At 39.9% G+C, this 13,613-nt stretch overlaps 1 protein-coding gene across 1 annotated transcript in view; it reads right to left on the bottom strand.

Moving 5' to 3' along the window:
• The window catches only part of dync2h1 (dynein cytoplasmic 2 heavy chain 1), a 143,070-nt gene that overhangs the window by 21,837 nt on the left and 107,620 nt on the right, over window positions 1-13,613 (bottom strand). The window contains exons 82-86 of the mRNA XM_061046384.1: window positions 8,310-8,470; window positions 6,960-7,085; window positions 4,191-4,301; window positions 2,251-2,320; window positions 1,686-1,771 (exon numbers count right to left, since the gene is read on the bottom strand). Of these exons, the coding sequence (XP_060902367.1) occupies window positions 1,686-1,771; window positions 2,251-2,320; window positions 4,191-4,301; window positions 6,960-7,085; window positions 8,310-8,470 (554 nt within the window). The remainder of the gene's footprint in view (window positions 1-1,685; window positions 1,772-2,250; window positions 2,321-4,190; window positions 4,302-6,959; window positions 7,086-8,309; window positions 8,471-13,613) is intronic.

Here is a 13,613-nt window from a genome sequence, read left to right as displayed (position 1 = left end):
GTTTAACCAGCAGAGGGCAGATCCTGAGATACCACGAGTGTGAAGTGGAGGATTTGGTGGTTCACTGTGCCAAAGACAGCTGACAGATCTAGCAGCAATAGGACTGACCAGCAGCTCTAGCCAAATGCAGCGATTGTGTTACCAACAGTAATGTAGTCTCAGTAGAGTGGCCAGACTGATTAGGGTCAAAATTATTTTCTCTGCACTAACTCCCAGTTTTGTCGACCCAGCTTTCTCAAAGGAAGCCTGGGTATGTTTGGCTTGCGTCAAGGTATACCCCTCACGTCAGCTTCTTCAACCAAGAGTCCAAACAAAACATGGTGAAGCAGCATTTAGCCACTACGCTGCTTGTAAATAGAATAAAGTGCCAGTGTAGACTAGCTATACTTCAATTTTCAACATTATTAAATTCTGCAGGTTAAAATCATCTCTGATTTCATGTGCCTCAAAACCTGTATTTTTATTTATTATTTGTATCGTACTGAAGTTTTAATTAGCACTTACAGCACTGAGAGTAATTAGTATGTTATCTGGGAGTACTGCACCCTCTTATAATTTATTTTTATATTTCTTTTAAATGTATCTCCTTGTATATGTATTTTTGGACTCAGTATTTTAACTTTATTCTGATATTTAAATATTTTAGTTATTTAAGCATGTTGTCTTGATCTTCCTTTGGACGTTCCTTTTTTCGTGTAAAGCACATTGAGTTGCCTTTTTGTATAGAATGTGTTAAATAAATAAACTTGCCTTTCTATGAGACTGTTACAGCAGAGCTACACTTCGGTTTAAAAAACAGTAGATAGATAGATCTATCGATCGATCGATGGATAGATACTTAATTGATGCTGAGGGAAATACAAGTGATGCAAGTGATTTTGTCACATTCAGCAAGTGGGTCAATTAAATACATTTTCAGTTGACACGCAAACCCCTGATTTACAAGCTGTGTGCCTGAAGAGTACAATGTGTCTGACAGAGACCCAGCACAAAGAGCAGACACTATGCTGCTCAGTAAGAACAAAGAAACTGATCACTTGGCTATTTTCATTGTATCCTTTCTGTGGGTGTCCATGTGTTGACGAGGACTTTTATGTCATCATAACTTCCTCCCTTTGGATATTAATCTGTATGATTTTTTTTACTGGTCATCAAGTGGCTTAGAAAAAATATGTACAGAATTTTCAGTAGTTATGTTGAGCTAGTGGGAAAAAGAGGCCACATAATGTGTGTGAGAAAACAAATCTTTTGGCAAGGATATTAAGACTGTGCCAACATTTATGCAAGGACTGTAGTTCCCATCTTTGAAATGAAATTGTAAAGAACCTTTGCTATCCTAATTACTTTGGGGCAGCTGTGGAGCAGTGGTAGAGTTGGTCTACTCCTAAATAAAAGGTTGCAGTTTGATCCCCAGCTCCTGCAGCCACCTGTTGATGTGTCCTTGGGCAAGACACTTAACCCCGAGTTGATCCCGGTGCTCATACTTAATGCGTATGAATGCATTAGTGAATATTGATGGTCACTTTACATAGCAGCCTTTGCCATCAGTGTTTGAATGGGTGTGAATGGTTGTGTAAGTGTGACCTGCGGTGTAAAAAGCACTCAAGTCCATTAACCATTGTCCCAAGATGAAATTGCAGAAGCATGACAAAATTCGATCCATATTAGGTGTTTTAGTATCTTACCTGTGGTATGTAGTTACGTCTCTCTTGGCAGACAGCGTGGAACCAGGCCAGACAGAACAAAGACTGAGCTCTGGCCAGGATGCCTCCTAAACAAAAACCAGCAACAGTATGTCACAATTGCATACTAATTTGGATGGTTTAGACCTTTTTGAAAGTGTTTTTTTGTTGTATCCTACTGTTCATTACATGTCTTAGAACTTGCAAGCTTCCCCAGATTTCATTCTTCACAGGACTCATAGCCTGAGCCAAAAAAACATGCCTTGATAATTATCACTGTTATAACAGCATACATCCAATTTATTGTTGAACATGTTAACTCTACCTTTTATCGTCGATACAAACTAAGTACAAATGTGTTTTAGCCTGGGGCCAGCTTGTTAGCTACATGCTGTCGTTAGCTTACATACTGTACTGTTAATCGTGTCTTCAGAATAAAAACAGATTTATGTAATCATAAGTGGCATCATTCAAAAGACTTCCATCATTGCTTAGAAGAGGAAAATAAGAAAATTTGACAACTAACTGACTTCATAAAATATTTTAGGAAGAGAGGAGAGGAGCAAACCTTTACTGATCTGCTCTGGAGTCCAAGACTCATATGTCCTCAGCAGATTCTTCTTCAACCCAGGAGGAGCCTGGACATGAGAAAGACAAAAAAAATAAGGCAAAGGGGAGGAAGTGGCTTCTATGTAGATGGATTCTTTTGGGACAATCGAAGTTCATTATAAGTTCAAATTGCAAAGGTCACAGTCACAAAAAACAGCAAGGCAAAGGTATGCATCTAACTTAAGAACTGCAAAGTAAGTTGATATGAGACAAAAAAGAGGCACTGCTGTGGTTTTGCCTTCTGTTGAGATTGCTGAGATTACACAATTCTTGTAATAATTTTGAATAATAAAAAACAGACTGATCTAAAATCACAAAGGCACTAAATGACCACAGGCAGAGAGAATAAATCATATTAAGAGCACAGGTAACATGAATGTTATGCAAAATACTTATTTTTCTTTGAAGTCACTTCTAGCTGGGATCCAGGATTCACAACAAGTGTTTCAAAACAAACTGATTAAACAGTGTGTAGTCAGTTTCTGTTGGGGCTGTGCCATATTCACATTTATTACCGTACTTTACTTCAATAGTAAATTTTGCGACACGAGTCAGTTCTCTTTATATCTGATTCCTCTTGCAATAAAATCCTTCATTTATAACACAAACAATGAGCACACATTATTTCCCACATTATCAGCTGAACATTTGCTACCACCATCTGGGGGTTTTGATGATATGCACAGCCAGTAATAGCATATGTACTAAATTTGCCAAAATGGACAAAATCTCTGCATATGCTACCCGGAAAGGTGCCCAGTTTTCACATGGTACTTTCCTAGTCAGTCTGAATTGTATTTGTTTCTCCTTTTTTTCCTCACGTGAAACTACTGCATCCATATCTCCTAGGAAATTACATACATATAATTTAATGTTTGCTCAATGAGAATTTTGAGATGTTGATATGCACTCCAAGTCTGATGAAATGACACTTTGAAAGTGGCTGTTGGATATGGAAACGGTGGAGTAACTTTTGTGGTTGTGTGGTGGATGTGGTACTCAATGTTATGCAAGTTCACATGTCCATTTGTACCAACACTAGAACAAATTATTTACAAGAATAAATTGAACATTTCTTGATAAGTCCCAGCTACAATTTTGCAGATCAGCTCTGAGAAATTATATTACAAATACACAGCTGTTCATGGTAAAAAGTAACAGAAACAAAACAATCGATTGTTTGACTGTAAAGGGATAAATCAGCTCTGAAACTTAAAGGTCCAGCACTCCAAATATACGTTAGCACATTGCAGAGGTTATCACTGGGGATGGGCTGAGGGTGAGTGCATACATCTAAGGTTTGTCAGTAAAAGTCCACACATGAAAGAAAGTAAGTGTGTCTGCGAGAAAAAAAAGATGGACAGACCGATAGAGGGAGAGAGGCTGTTTGTGCAGCATGCTTGGCTGCTGAAGCATTTAACCCCTTAAGCACAACTTTCATCAGAAACACACTGAGCATTAAACCATGCATCACTAACACACATGCTGCAGGCTTCTGCGTCTTCAGTATATATATGTCTCTGCATTGCGTTGGAATCCATTTAAAATGTCTTGTGACTGTATGACACTTGAAAAAAAACAAAAAATGCCAGTATTGTGAATATGCACTTGTAATGTAGCCTACAGCCCATCATCATTACTGATGATCAGACAAACATCTCATAGAAATTCACCAACAGTTCATAGTTGGTGAAGTAAATGTAGACGCTTTAACACTATGTAGGGAAAAACAATAGGGATGAATGACTATGTGTGAAAACAACAACTGCAGGGTTAATGATTGATATTTGTATGGTCAATGCTACCTAGCCGTATACTTCACTGTGAGCTACTTCATAAGAATAATGGTGTTACTGTCTCTATACCTGTTTATTTGTGGTTATAAATGTGTGTGAGTACCTCATAGGTGATCTTCAGGCTGGACTGCAACAGTATGGGAGGAAATCTGGGGTGAACTTCTGCTGTCAGCCAGAGACGGAAGCCTGCTTTCGGCTTCAGGACATTAAGCTCCTGTGAAAGAAGGAGAGGACATGTACAGTATTAAACACATTTACAGATCATATCAGAGTAACACAACACAAGACTACTTGTTCAATAGTATGAGGCTGCATGGTAAGCTTCACATCTATGACAGAAATATACTGAACTAAAAGATACTTAAATCTTGTTCATCAGTTGGAAGGATTAGAGGTGACATGAGCTAACATTTCTAACATTTGATCTACATGCAGAGGGCTAATATCCAAAAGCTGTAACCACTAAGTTCACAAGAGAGAAATAACTTAACACTTCATAAAATGCAGTTGCGGCAAACCTTTATACCCATGTCTTTAAACAATCCAGATTCCTCGAAAATTAGTACCAATTTCACAAAATGACCTCTTACAGCAAACATTTTTTCATATATTTTCCTTGCCAAGATATGTTGATAAATTCATCCAACCCGTATGTTGTCCAAAAAGAACTGTTAACTTCTACTTTATAAAACCATTGCATGGTTACAGATGGTCCAGAATGACATACCAATCACCTTACTTCTACATTTCTGTCCCCCTCTCTTTTGGCATCTGTTCTTTTCAATCTTCCTTCCCTGTCCCTGTCTCTCACTTTTCTTCTGACATTCTTTTCCCCTCTCTTTCTATTTTTCTCAAACACTTGTGGTTAAAAATAGCATGCAGGCACCTTAGGGTCTTATGTCATCTGATTGGGTACTCACACACGTACACAACAGCACACAAGTACACAACCGTAAAACACACATATATTGAATTGCAATCGATGTGTTTCTGCATCATTTAGAACCTAATTCATCCACATGACAGCACACATGTTAGCCGAAGATCAAAGAACACTGGAACTGACAGCCATCGAAGAAAACTCCACTTTCTCTCATACTGTGTGTGTGTGTGTGTGTGTGTGTGTGTGTGTGTGTGTGTCTGAACAGATTATAGTTTTCCAAGAGGTAGTGGAATAGAAATATTTAACAACGAACAGGGGGAAGATGGGTAACACAGAAAGAGCAGGGAAATAAACAGAGCAGAGAGAAACCACATATATCTTTGACTGTTAGTGTATCATAGTCATAAAAATACTGAAGCTCAACAGGTTGATTCACACACACATTTTCCAAATGGATATCTGTGTTTGCACATTATATAATCATACGACACAGAAACTCAGGATTGCAGTTGTTCCTCAATAGTGAGCCAGTTAAAACTGATTGTATTACAATAAACATTATTCAGAGAGATGATGACGTATTTGTTATTCTTTCAATGAATAACAAAATGTTTAAATTGATACATACAGAACACTATTTGATCAAATGATATGAACATAAGTTGATGGATGGAGTGGGTGATGTGAAAAATGAGAGATAGAAAACAGCACAAGTGGAAGAATATGAGCAGACAGGGATGAGAGGACATCTGCACTGCCAACTTCAATTATGAACACTGACCGCTCTGCTTCTCTGCGTCCATTCCCTACTTTTGCTTCCCTCTAAATGACCAACTGGTGAAGTGAAGGGGGGGAGGGAGTTGAGAGACAGATGGTAAAGAGAAGTCTGAGAATATTAGAAACTACATTGAGAGATACAGTAAGACAGAACAGATGGTCACAGATACAGAAACGAGGAAAGAGGAAGAAACTAAAACAATCTTGGTAGAATTTCCACCTGCTTGCTGAGGCTCACTTGATATCTTCCCCTGTACTTCGACCCCCTTTCGCATCTACTGTGTCTTCATTCTTTCTTTCTTATGTTCCCTGCCTCCCTCGTTCCCCTCGTTGCGTCAGTTTTTCATTTCAAGCTCGACTGCAGAGAGCTCAACCTCATCGGTTGCTGGGCAGGGAGCGAGACAAAGAAACAGTGAGCGAAAGACAGACAGACGGGAAGAGAGTTTGGATTACACAAGGAGTGAAGGGGTAGCAGAGTAGAATAAAAGGACAATACAAAGTTAAAGACTAGGAGAGATAGACAAGTGAGGGGAGGGGAGGGGAGCAGAGCAGGACAAAATAGAAGATAATGAGGTATGGTTGTAGTCAGGTGCACAGCCAACTCAGGACAGGAGGGTTATCTGGCTAACCCAAGGGCACACATGTACTAACACCTCTACACTTACACACACACGAGGGTATTCACACAGACCCGAAATACAAGCCATCACTGCAAACAGCTGTGTCCTCCAGGCAAATATGGCATACAACAGTGACAGAGCACCTGGATACGTCCAGACATCTAGCATTCTTTGGGTTTAAGAGGGACATGTGATCATGTTTTTCCATCCCTATGAGTTTGAGGGATGGAAAGTGGTAAAGAAGACATTTCTGAGATGGGCTGTAAACCACTCTGTGACTGTAAGCAAATGGTGAAAAGCCACATCTTCCCACATATCTACAAATCAGAAAACAGCCTCTTCATTTTTTAAATTAAAAGTTACAGAGCAAATGAAATAGGAGCGCCATGTCCAGATTACTTGTTTAAGTGTCTTCTTCTTCATTTTCAAAAATATAGCTGTAGATATGCAAACTACAGTCATGATTTAAGCAATTTAAGTCATGTTTTAAAGGTACATTTGACCTTTTTTGTTTTACAAAAGCTTGAAATTAGTATGTAAAAGATTGTTTAGTCTTACAACACAAAAAGACTCTTACAAACAGAGTACTTACCTTTTCCAAGAGGGGCAGCCACGCAGTGACGAGATGAAGGTTTTTTAGGCAAAGCCAGTCTCCGTTTCGGGAACATTCTCTGAGTGTAGCTAAGGCCACATCAGCCTGTCCCTGACCCATGGAGATCTAGACAGAGTAGAAGGGGGACATGAGGTGGGGGGCGAGAAACAGAAGCAGTGGAATGGAAAATTTGATTCTGTATTGTAATCTTTCAGAAGAAAGAGGGCTAGATAATCTGATTTGATATTTTAATTCACTTTTCTCCTGAGTCACAGGAATGAAATACTTGCAAAGTGAGACTGCAAATGTAATATTCAACAAAAGAGTTCCCAAATTGAAGCCACTAAGTCACAACTTATCAGTCTGAGGGTAAGTGTATCTACCATAACCCAAGGAGTGGGATTTTGCTGATCTTTTGAATCTCTTATATAGGTTCACTTGTTTATGTAGTTGGTTGTAATTGTGGTTACATTTTTTCATATTGCATTAGACACCTAAATTAATCTAAACTCTCTAAACATCTCGCTGATTTTTGGAAGGGTTGCACACTTTTTATAATAATATTAAAGGTAAAAAGCAAGCATTTTGAGAGAAGTATATGGCATCCTACAAATTTGGAACATAAGTGTTCAGCAAGGTTTCTTGTGAGTCATTTTAAAACATTTTGAGAGTATTTGACATATGCTACTAAAGCTAAATATTAGTTGCTGACTACATATAAAAAAAAAGATGATTTTTTTTTTTTAAAGCAACATTACGGAGAAAGTTTAGTGCAACTTTGGCGCTCACTGAAAGTCTCTGAGTGCTACTGCACTGTTGTAAATCACACAGTGTATTGACATAGTAAAGTCTGCATCGGACATTCAGCTATTCAGCTATTCAGCCATTGTTTCTTGAAGCTCTCACCAAAGTGTAAAAGCCTCTCCAATATTTACTCAAGTCTCAGTCACTATCTTTTTTTTCTCTTCTTAGCTTAATCCGTCACCGTCCTCTTCCTCAGCCATTATATCAAACAGTAACAATACAATTATTAATGTACTATTAGATCGACTTTGAAGCGATATTTTAAGGTGGAAAAGTTACATATTGTTGCTTTAGTGGGTTTTGCTTAAATTGTTCTTAAAAGGATGTATTAAACAAATAAATAAAACAAAAAAACAGCAGGTATGAAGGACTGTAGAATGAACTCTAGTGGCTAATACAATGAAGCCCTGTGCCTCAAAACTGTGTTTCAACTCAATGTTCAGGAAGCTGAATCACATTCAGCAGATCTAGGTATGATGTTGATAATACAGCCTTGCACTTACTAATATAATATCTCTTCACTCATTTATTCTTGTTATTCTCTACCTCATGATAGTTTTCCCTGCCCACAGTTTCAGCTGCTAGTTCAGCAAGCTCCTGGGATGGGTCTGCCCCTGGGGAGATGATGATCAACACTGGCTCCCATTCCAATGTCTCAGCGTAGAGGCGCCGCAGGTTCAGTGGAGGTGGGGAAAGCTCTTTCATACCTGCAAAGAATATGTAAACAGATTGGAAGAGAATAAAAGGTGTGAAAGAAATGAGTAAATTGTATGCAACATTTGATGTAAAGTTGATATGCTTCTTTGCAGTCAAAATGACTTTATCTACTGCACAGAGAGGGTACATCAAGGGTTGAGAAGAGGCAAAATAAAAGTAAAAGACATCGCTGGAAATGCTAGTAAGTAGCAATCCATTGGGAGGTTGATGAATAGGCTTTTAAAAAAAGGAGAAAAGAAGCAGAGCAGGCAGGAGGCAATGGTGGAAAAAGGGAGAGAGCCATCAGAGGAAGACACAGAGAGAGAGAGAGCGTGTGAGAGATTAGGAGGGTGATGTGCTGTGCATACTGAGTACTGTATGCAGCAGTATTAACCACACATAACAGAAGAATACCTTGTCAGCCCTCTGGTGTTGAGAGGCCAGGCTCTTTGTGTATGTTGTTGAGTTTCCCAGTGTGTGTTTGCATGTGTGCATTTCTTCACTGAGCATTCGTTTTTAGTTCTGCTTGAATATATATTATAACATATCAGATATGAGTTAATGGTGACACACAAGTGATACACGCACGCGCGCGCGCACACACACACACACACACACACACACACACACACACACACACACACACACACACACACACACACACACACACACACACACACACACACACACACACACACACACACACACACACAGGTTGAGGCGACTACCTCTGCTTGAACATCCTCTTTGAGTCTGCTGCCAAATGCAATCTGCTTCACTGAAGTACGCATACAGTACATGCACGCACACAAGGTTTTCATAGATAACATCTCAGAACGGCCTTTTGCTCCATCACCATGGCAACACTAAGAAAAACAGTCGTCTGACCACCGCTTGTACTGTCTGACACCAAAAAAAGGGAACATTTACAGAACATGCATGTGCACAAATAACAAAACTACCTTTGACATAGGCAGGTTATCAGTATTCGTGCTGCACACAGGCAGCCAATGTCGGAGAAAGCAAAGTTCACCTTGGTTTTTATGACACACAGTCAGGGCAAAGATGAGCCTAGAAAAGACCATACTATGGTCTCCCTATGGCTCAAACACTACATAGTGGAGGAGAATCTGAATGACTGAGAATTAATGAGCAGGCACTTGGCCACATAAAAAAAAGACATAGTCATAGATTTACCTACAATCATATTTTTCTATTTCACAGTCATTTGCAGGATAAAATTGCATTAAATAATGATCGATTTTTCAAATAAGCAGGGTGTTTTCATGCTTATTCATGATAAACCAGGGACTGATAGCCTTTTTGTTTGTGAGAATGTGAAAGAGTGTTTGTATTTTTGAGAAGTAAATGCGAAGTGGCAAGTACAAGTATGTGTTTGTGTGTGGTTGTGTTAACCCAGGCATGCCTATGCGTGAGCAGTGCCCAGGCCTGGACTGGGGGGATTGAGGGAGATTAGCTCTAAGAGGATTACAGACCATGCCTCATTAGCATATTGATTTACTGCCAAAAACACATACAAATATACACAAAATCTTCTTCTCTCCTGTTCCTCTTTTTTATCTGTCTGTCTCTAACTCTCTCACACACAGACACACACTATCAACAACATCATGTACTTGTACACAAACTACACTTTCCCCAATGGGTTCACTTTGCGTTCAAGGAGTGAGAGGACTATCTCCTCATTAGGGTGAGGAAATAAGTGCATGTTTAATTACAGGAGTCCACGAGACAATGCCCCAAAAAGGGCTTTGAGTTTTCGTTAAAACATACCTGAAAAAGATTTTTTAAGAGTTACTATATATAGTAAGTGTGCAGCTAAAACAGTACACACCTGCCTGGTTGATAGGGCCCTTCAAAGTTGAGCCGATGGACACCCATGGACGCAGATTGGTGCACTCACAAAAGCCTGAATGTTACTCTTAATGAGACAGTATAATAGAGCAGCTGTTAAACAGCTGTGACTGAGTTTCTGCTTTCAAAAGGAGCAAGGCAGTCAGAGTAACCAAAGAACCAAAGCTCTATCTCCACCTCTGTCTGAACAGTGTCAATTAAACCCTTATGTGCAAACTAGGGGTGTGCACGTGTACACGTGTAACCGGTTAGTAAATCATAACCGTTTAGGAAAAATCAGTAAACGAAAACCGTTTTTTTTTGTTTTTTTTATTTAAAAAATTAAAAAATAAAAAATGTTTCAGTTTTGTTTCAATCTCTGATCAAAAATAACACATAATATTTATTTAGAGATGAATAAAGCTACAAATGTTCCACTTTGACGACGTTACTGTGCTCACAAATGCACGTGCTAAATGTTGGATAACTGATCACCGGGCATTACGGCACGTAACAAGTAAGTTTCACTTTTGACTTGCGATGGCAGCCAAGACTACTCAGCGAAGTGCGGCGTAGAGGTTTTTTGAAAAAAATTAGAAAGGAGACCAAGTCAAATGTACACTGTGTGGTGTACATTTGGCTTTTAAAAACAGCACAGGATCAATGAATAATCATCTGCGCTGGAAACATCCAACAAGGTGGTCGGAAACCGAGACCGGTGATGGGGCTAACATCGGTGCTAGTGGTTCTGGGGCACGACAGACGACCATGCAGCAATTCGCATTAAAGAAGTGTGAGAAGGGACGGAGCGACCCTATCACCAACTTAATTGGTGAAATGGTGGCCCTTGACATGCAACCAATGTCAGTAGCTGAGGATGAAGGGTTTAAAAAGCTCATCAGTTTTCTTGAGCCAGACTACACAATGCCCAGCAGGAAAACCGTTACTTCAAGGGTTGTAAAGCTATACCACGATTGCTCGGCCAAAATTAAACGCCTGCTCGAGCAAACCATCTATGTCGCACTTACAACCGATTGCTGGACATCCCTGACCACGACTTCTTATATGACAGTAACCTGTCACTATATAGACCAGGAGTGGCAAATGCAGGCCCATGTATTGGCCACACAAAATATGGAGGAGAGGCCCACAGCAGAAAATCTACAGATGGAGTTGGAAACGGTTGTGGTGGAGTGGAATGTCAGTGGACGGGTAAGCGCGTGCGTCTACGATAAATATCGTAAAGGCCAACCAAGCCAGCACAAGCTCCAACCTTTGTTGCGCATTTTCATCACAGCACAACTGCTACGCAAGCACTCGCTGTAAAGCAAAAGCAGATGTGCGTCAAAGAACAAGCACTTATACAGTGCTGCAAGACCCGATGGAATTCTATATATGGAATGTCTGAGCGGCTGACAGAGCAACGGTGGGCTGTCTGCGCTGTGCTATCAGACCGCTCTGTCACCAAACCTGCGGATGCACGCAACCTTGAGTTAAAAGATGACTACTGGAGACTCATGGAGGAGATGGATCCTGTCCTGAAAGCATTGGCGATGGCTACAACAGCGACCTGCGGTGAGGAGGCGGTCACACATTCAGTGGTCTACCCGATGGTGTGCGGCCTGATGAATGAACATTTGCAGCCATCAGGTGGTAATGAAAAAGTTGCGACTTTTGTGAACACTGTGCGAGAATCACTGGCCAAAAGGTTCCTCCCGTGGGACACTATGACTGCATCAAAGCCTGCTGTTGTGGCTGCAGTCCTCGACCCCCGACACAAGAAGCTCAGGTTTCTGTCACCTGACATGTGAGCTGCGGCAAAGACCCACATGGAGGCGGTTTTTGAAGATGAAAAGGACAAGGAAAGGGCAAGTCGAGGAGAAGAAGAGCAGGATGAGGAGAGCGGGGACGATGTCACAGCTCCAAAACAACCAAAGAAAAGCAGTGCCATGGCCTTCCTCTTAGGTGCATCATATGAGGAAGAGGAGAACCCCGAGTCAGAGTTAGAGAGGTATTTCTCCCTCCCTGCATGTCACCTGGACACAGACCCCCTTGCATGGTGGAAAACCAATGAACAGCAATATCCCGTAATGTCCAGGCTTGCCAAAAGGTTTCTGAGCATTCCGGCTACTTCGGTGCTGTCAGAGAGAGTTTTCTCCACTGCAGGCCTACTGGTGTCCAAGCAACGCTCTCGGCTTCTTCCCGACAACGTGAATATGCTGATATTCCTTAACAACAATCTGCCCAGGAAATTAATATAACTATTATTCAGGCTATTCCCATTATAGGAATTATCATCATTGTTTAATTAATGTTGTTCTTGGCCATTTATAAAAGCTTATAGACTTTTATTATTTGTTTTCCAGACCATGCAACAATAACGAAAAGAAGACACACTGAAAATGAGAGAAGAAGCATCATTCAACTAAACACTTTTTTGTGTGTGTATGGTTAGTTTAAAACAATTCAGTATAAAGCAGTCCTGTAGTTAATTTAAAAGTAAATTATTATTATTATGTTAAAAATGTTTCAAATTGTGGACTCAACTTTTTCAAGGCTGCAGTTTGTGTTGCCGCTGTTCTTTTTTTTTGTGCGTGTGTTAAAAATACCTCAGGCATATGCAGTCCTGTAGTAGGCCTATATTTATCCTCTGTTAAGGTGAACCTAAGTTATTATTATTTATTCTTATTATTATTTTGTTTAAAGTGTGGAATCACCTTTTTCAAGACTGCAGTTTGTGTTGCCACTGTTAAAAAAATATTTTGTGTGTAGTGACGTTAGTTAAAAATACCTCGGTCTAATGCAGTCCTGTAGTAGACCTATATTTATCCTCTGTTAAAGTGAACCTAAGTTATTATTTATTTTGTTTAAAATGTGGAATCAACTTTTTCAAGGCTGCCGTTTTTGTTGCTGCTGTTGAGTTGTTCTGTAGGTTATGACACGGAGAAATGTTTCCGGTAGACCTGTTGATATTTTCAGTGCACATAATAAACTGGTATTGAGAAATCCTTTGTCTCTTGTCCTTTTTAAAAAAAGAGATTTCATACTCAACATGGTAGTTGTTTTATCATAGCCTTGTTATAGGCCTATATAAGCCTAAAATAAATACATACAGGTATTTGTTTTTACAAATTCTATGGCAAGTTTTCTGTGTTACTTATATAGCCTACTTTATGACGCACAATTATATCTGCCTGACAACTTTGAGTGGCGGCAGTGATGCAGAGGAATCTTTCTGAAAAGCAGCCGCACCCTCCATTGGTTGTATAGCGCAACTGCAGTCCACGTCTCTTTTTTTTA

This window comes from Labrus mixtus, chromosome 9 (genome assembly GCF_963584025.1).
Source record: "Labrus mixtus chromosome 9, fLabMix1.1, whole genome shotgun sequence".
Taxonomy (NCBI): Eukaryota; Metazoa; Chordata; class Actinopteri; order Labriformes; family Labridae; genus Labrus; species Labrus mixtus.
This window is presented reverse-complemented; position numbering and strand designations above follow the sequence as displayed.